Below are 6,485 nucleotides of genomic sequence, written 5' to 3'. Positions count from 1 at the left end.
TAAAATCTCACTACCTGATTCACCTCTAGCACTTCGATTTCTGAGGGCGAAATCTGATTACCTGAGTAATACTCTCGAGCGGGGGCACTAATTCTTGTGTGTGAAGACTATGATAGTGGTAGGCTCCGTTACTTAAGTAATTTGTTTGGTGAGGAAGATGAAGAGAATATGGCCTAGAGGAGGAACAGAGCCATGGGAAATCAATCAGCGGGGGAATGATTTGGGGAGACCGGCCATTTGATCGATCCGCTCTTTTTCTGTCCAAACTGAATCAGCGGGGGAATGATTTGGGGAGACCGGCCATTTGATCGATCCGCTCTTTTTCTGTCCAAACTGAAGCAAAAAGAGTGCGCGTGTGAGGTTCGAACTCAAGAGCTCCTTCAGGAGAGTGCAACGCCCTTACCACTACGATACAAATACATCTTACCACTTTTATTCTTTTTCGAGGCCGCGGTTCCTATTCGTTTTTCCCCCTGTTCCTTTTACCTTTTTTTCTTTTTCTTAAATGCACGATCGTGTTCGTGATTTTAAATTCACAAACTTTCATCAATTCATTGAATTTTTTCCAAGAGTGTTGAAGTTTTTTTTTCAAATTTGATGAACTTTTTCAAATTCGATGAACTTGTTTCAAAATCAATGAACTTTTTTTAAAATTCAATGAACTTTTTCCGAATTCGATGAAATTTTTCCGAATTTGATGAACTTTTTTTAAATTCGATGAACTTTTTTCAAAATCGATGAACATTTTTCAAATTCGATGAACTTTCTTCAAAATTGACGAACTTTTTTCGAAATCGATGAACTTTTTTCATGATTCGTGATTTATGTGTGTTATTTTGTTTCCTTATTTATGAGCCTTGAAACAGCAGCTCAGCCGAAAAAAAGGAAAAGAAAGCAACACTATTTTTTTTTAAAGGAGCAAGCAACGCTGATCTAGCGAGCGAGGGAGGGAAGCCAGAGTGGGCCGGCCCATGAAGGGGGCGCGCGTGGGCGCCGTAGCTCCAAGTGGCGCTTAAGGCGCCACTTAGAAAAAACGACGGGATCTCCGCTTCGGCAAGGCCACGCTGCTGTGCACCCGAGCGGAGACAGCCTGGGGGAAGGAAGGGAGCCTCCCCCCAATTCGTCTGGCTAGGGTTTCCGCCGGCGGCGATGGGTGCTCTCGCCGACAGCCGCAAGCGCGTCTCCGCCGACCACCGCCTCCTTCCCTCCTTCCCTTCCTCCGCTCCATCTCCCTCCAAGAAACCCAAGCTCGCACCCCTTCTCCCCACCGCCCCTCCCCCGCCTCTCCCCTCGTCTTCTCACATCCCCTCGTCGACTTCCTCGGCTGCGCCGGGGCCCAATTCCTCAACCGCCTTCGCCTCCACCTCCTCCTCCTCCTCATTTTGCTCGTTGCCCCATAGCCGCCACCGCCGCCTTCCCCCGCCACCGCCGGTCCAGCGCTCCATCCATGCCCCCCTGCGACGCATCCGTGCCTTCCGCCTCGGAAATACCCGCTCCAACTCCGATCCATCGTCGTATTCCCCGTCCCCACCACCACAACCTCTCGGCCTCGACCAGTACGTCGACCTCGTCAATAGTGTCACCCAACCCCCGCCGCTTACTCCCCCCGCTTATGTGCCGAGAGGGGCGAAAGCTACCGTCGAGGTGGTCGCTGTCGATGACCTGGGAGATATAAAGCAGGACGAAGAGGAACGAGATGAGGAGGACGAGGTGAAGGGTGAGGTGGTAGTGAGGAAGGTGCCTCTGTACAAGGATCTGTATGAGGCGTCCAGCCGGCAGCGGGACCATAGGCTCGGGATACTTGAGTTTGAGGTGCGTCTTGCCGAGAAGGGCCGACTTGGACTTGAGGGGCTCAAGGAGGCCCGGCCGCAAATCACGCCCAACAAAAAGGTGCACTCTCGATCATCCTTTATCTGTTTATATATCATAAATGAATTGTATAATGACTTAATACAATGCAAAGTTTGCACAGAGTTGTTGCCATATATTTGTTCAAACTTACTTGCATTAGGTAAAGGGGCTGACACTTTACCAAATTTGTGGATTCTTGTCCGCAAGTGCTAGAGCTCAGACCATAGCCGTAAACCTTCATATGCTCATGAAACAAGACAGCTGTTGTGAACAAGAGCTTTTTTTAGAAGACGATTATGGAAACAACTAATTGTGTTCACTTCAAAGTTATTTCTTAACTAAACACGGGCGGCTTACAATTGGTTTGAGTTCCTGGAAAGGATTAGGGCCTTGTGAAGCAATGGAGGAGGTTGCTCTTCGTTTTTTATACTATCTGTATGCACTGATTTTTTCAGCTCTCCTGGAAAGCAGTGTTTATTTTGCGAAATGATTATTAGATAATAATAGAACGGTGTAACTGAGAGGCATTTCCAAGAAAAAAGATAAACTAAAATTTGGTTGGTTTCGATATAAAAAATAATTACATGACCAACTTGTATGCAATGCTAGCACACTTGACATGACATTGTTAGTGCGCAATGGGATACCAAACTTTATGGGGACGTGACATATCATTTGTGCAATTCCGGGATACTAAACGGACCTCCCCAAATTAAATTAATGATTTATCCTCTTCTGCAGTGAGTTTCTCTACAGCACCTGCTGTTAATTGTCCACTCCTTGTTTTCTTTGTTATGCATGGTCGTGCCTAAGGGCATTGGCATGCAGCTGATATATTGCCTAACCTGGCAATAAAAAATGCAAGGGCATAGTTGACCATACTGGTGAACTCTTAGTACTATGTGTGATGAAGAATAAACAACCATTGGAGTATAATATGTGCGTTAACTGTTTTGTGTTTTTGCAAGTCTGCCGAGATCAATATTTCTCGTCTTTGTATAGTGTATACTAATTGGTCTTAGTCAATTTGGGTTATTTTTTACATCGTCATTTTTTAAAAGTATTTTTGGATAGTATTTTCAGATTTTGCAACGTCATTAACACTGGAAAGTGGAAACTGGGGAAAAAAACCCAGCTTCATGTCTTTGTTTCTGAATACAAAAACTGCACTGCAATTATTGTGACAGAAAGCAAGAATAAAGTGTTATAATCAAACTAGTGGAATCTTCCTTCTGACGAAATATTATTGCTCTGTTTAATGTTAAATAAATGTGCCGACATGTGTCTCAGGTGGTGCCGGAACCTTTTGTTCCTCTAACGGACAAGGATGAGGACAGTGTTCGTCGTGCTCTTGGTGGCAAGAATAGGTTTTCCTCTTCTCTGCTCTTGTTAAGAGTTAAGACATAGTAGGCTGTATGCACACTTCTGGTACGTAGCACTGTCTAAAGTCCTTCTTTCATCTCCAGACGTGAGATTCTATCGGAGCATAAAGCTTCAAACATTGTCATAACAAGAGAGATCTTGCAGTGCTTGAATGATAAACACTGGCTAAATGATGAGGTATTCTATTCCCTCTGCTATATATGCTCCAATGTTCTCTTTTTCCAGACTCCATTGTAAGCATATAGAATTAGACATTACTATATGACTTTTCCTTGTTATTTTCAGGTCATAAATTTGTATCTTGAGCTTCTGAAGGAGCGGGAACTGAGAGAGCCTAGCAAATTTATAAAATGCCACTTCTTCAACACCTTTTTCTATAAGAAGGTCCACTACTATATTCAATGTTTTATTACACCATTGTGGCATCGCTTTGCTTTTGCTTGCAGTCGTCTTTAGTTGAATCCCTGTAGAGTTACATCCGGGATTTTTGCGTGACTGCTTAGTGCATGCATGCCGGATCCTAATTTCTCTCTCCAGATTTCCATTAGCTTGTTTGATCATCATGTTTCTGTCATTACATGAACATTTTGCACTTCTGCATGCTATTTAAGTGGTATGGTTTGGTGATGGTGCAGTACTGTTTAATTATTATAGCCATTCCTTGTTCCCTCATTGCATACATCACACCTAGTTCACTTTCTCATTAACCATAACACACAATAGGTAGTTTATGCCGCCAGAACAAATTAGTCAACCTCATAATTTTCTTATGTTTCTGTTGTCAGCTGATTAATGGTGGGTATGACTATAAAGCCGTAAGGAGATGGACAATGAAAAGGAAGTTAGGGTACAACCTAATTGACTGTGATAAGGTAAATGCTATTTCCAAGCTTTAATCCTCATGTGATTTTCTATCCTTCTAATTGGAACTACCTTATTGTGTCCAGATTTTCATTCCTATTCACAAGGAAGTGCATTGGTGTTTAGCTATCATCAACATAAGGGACAAAAAGTTTCAGTATCTGGATTCACTTGGCAGCATGGACATGAAGGCCCTGAAAATCATAGTAAGTGATATCTCCCATCCTCCCTCTGACCTTTTCTTTGTCTGTGAAGGACGCGAGGGTCTAATTTTAGCATTTTCCTCCTCTACCAGGCCAGATATCTTGTAGATGAGGTAAAAGACAAGAATGGCAAACAGATTGATGTTCTTTCATGGAAGCACGAAGGAGTCCAAAACCTTCCTCTGCAGGAGAATGGGTATTTCTTATCTTTAGTCATAGAAGTGCTATCATTGTTGTTCTGCTCGACTTTTTTACACTAAGGTGGTGTAAATATTGAAGCCTCTTAAAAACGGCTTCATGACAGTTCTTTGGTGTCAGACAAAATTTTAATTTCTCACAGCATTACTCTACCAATATTCTTTGGTGTTAGACAAAAATTTAATTTCTCACAGCATTACTCTACCAATATTCTAAAATCCACATAATGTACCTCTTACTGAGTTGTTTGTGATTTTAGATGGGATTGTGGCATGTTCATGCTCAAATACATTGACTTCCACAGCAGAGATATGGGCCTTACTTTTGGGCAGGTACTACTTGTTAACCTTTTTAATATGTATTCAGCAGGATCTGAATAACCTTTTTAATAAGTATATGCTAAATAAACTAAAATGGTGTTTTGAATGGGTTGTATTTTGTAGAAACACATGCCTTATTTTCGTCAGAGGACTGCCAAGGAAATATTGAATTTGAGGGCTGGATAATGAAGAGGCGCATCATAGGTATAAACAAAAGGAATGTGCAAACTGGAGGCAAGTGTATGTACTTAATAGAATGCAGCTATGCCTTCCCTGGAGTACCAAATGCAAGGATTTCCGAAGCCCAGGGGTTCAAACCAGTCATCTTGCAAGGATCAAGCCTTAAGAATAGCTTGCATTAAATCAGGTGAATTGGCTGCCACAGTGGATGTTCTTGGCGCAGAAAGCCATCGGCTGACTGAAAGGGCGTTGCAAACTTGCAATCGTCGTGTTATGTCCGTCTGTTAGACTGCAGAGCCACTGAGAGTTGAAAGGATGGTATGGTTGGAACTCATTTAATAGTCATGCCTATTTAATGACTGGTTACAGACTTTGAGCAGTATGCTACTCCCTTGGTCCCATAATATAAGAGCATTTTTTGTAGTGTAAAAAATGCTCTTATATTATGGGACGGAGGGAGTATATAATTTTAGCACAATGTAAGTTCATTGTTTGCAACCTGCCTGTGAGCGTTATGTTTTCTATGACCCGAGTCAGTGCAGTGACAATTTGTGCGATGCAAATCAACTCATTTTTTTCCACGGAGCAATGTCAGTTCAGGCCCTGTTTGATAGCAAAGTTTTTTCTAAGTATTCAGACAATACTACAGTTTTCTTAAATACCATAGTTTTATTTCCTAAGAGCTGTTTGGTTACCAGCCAAAACTGTGGTATTAAAACTACAGTATTTCCAAAACCACAGTATTTTCTCTGTTTAAAGAAAAGAACCCTCTGACCTCTTTTTTTAAAACAGAGTATGCAAAAGAAACGCTGCATCGTTATCTTCTTCCTGCCTTAAGCCGCAGCCGGTGTATGGAGATCGTCTCGCCCCGGGCCCCCGGAACGGAGGGGCCCCCACCGAGGGATGTGTGCCTGGGGCCAGTTGCTGCGTGGACTGAAAAAAACGATGCTGCCATTGTGGCCCAAGTTACTGCGTACGAAGAAAGAGTCCGGCTAATAACGCACCAGAATATTAGCGATCGTGGATTGAGTCAACCTTCCACGATAGATGCATCAGTTGCAGGGTTGCCGGTTGCAGCTTCACGCATTCATGAGGCACGGCGATGCTTTTTTGCCTCTTCCTTTCGCGGGTCACGCCGCACCCTTTCGCCTGATCGATAATCGCCATAACCTCCTCGTCTATAAGCACCTCGACCGCGAGACTATCACCAAGCCGAGAAACAGATTCTAGAGAAGGTATGTATGCCCTAGCTATTTTGCTTTTGCTATGATATAATTAGTAGTGAAAAAATATGAATGATAATCAATTTTGCGTGATCGTTCTTCCATGCATAGACCGTTGGTAGGGATAGACGATATGATTGGGCTTTCTCATTTGTGAGTAAAGTGTGATGATTAGTATGATTTTATCGAGTTGATTTAGCATCTTGATAGCTTTGCTACCTGCCAATTTTTTTTATAGCTTTGCATTAATTCTCAAATTCTAAGGG

At 42.7% G+C, this 6,485-nt stretch overlaps 1 protein-coding gene across 1 annotated transcript; it reads left to right on the top strand.

Moving 5' to 3' along the window:
* The first annotated feature begins 1,051 nt into the window (after positions 1 to 1,051).
* Positions 1,052 to 5,577, top strand: LOC119268044 (ubiquitin-like-specific protease ESD4). Its single transcript, XM_037549541.1, has 9 exons — positions 1,052 to 1,890; positions 3,142 to 3,218; positions 3,318 to 3,411; positions 3,520 to 3,618; positions 4,020 to 4,106; positions 4,182 to 4,301; positions 4,391 to 4,494; positions 4,756 to 4,828; positions 4,940 to 5,577. The coding sequence occupies exons 1-9, from the start codon at positions 1,150 to 1,152 to the stop codon at positions 5,000 to 5,002; spliced, it is 1,458 nt and encodes a 485-aa protein (XP_037405438.1). The 5' UTR covers positions 1,052 to 1,149; the 3' UTR covers positions 5,003 to 5,577.
* The last annotated feature ends 908 nt before the right edge of the window (positions 5,578 to 6,485 follow it).

Source organism: Triticum dicoccoides, chromosome 3A (assembly GCF_002162155.2).
Source record: "Triticum dicoccoides isolate Atlit2015 ecotype Zavitan chromosome 3A, WEW_v2.0, whole genome shotgun sequence".
Taxonomy (NCBI): Eukaryota; Viridiplantae; Streptophyta; class Magnoliopsida; order Poales; family Poaceae; genus Triticum; species Triticum dicoccoides.
This window is presented reverse-complemented; position numbering and strand designations above follow the sequence as displayed.

Coding starts and splice junctions, on each gene's coding strand:
- LOC119268044 (XM_037549541.1), top strand. CDS start 1,150: ATGGGTGCTCTCGCCGACAGCCGCAAGCGCGTCTCCGCCGACCACCGC. Junction 1,891..3,141: donor AAATCACGCCCAACAAAAAG/GTGCACTCTCGA, acceptor CATGTGTCTCAG/GTGGTGCCGGAACCTTTTGT. Junction 3,412..3,519: donor AACACTGGCTAAATGATGAG/GTATTCTATTCC, acceptor TGTTATTTTCAG/GTCATAAATTTGTATCTTGA.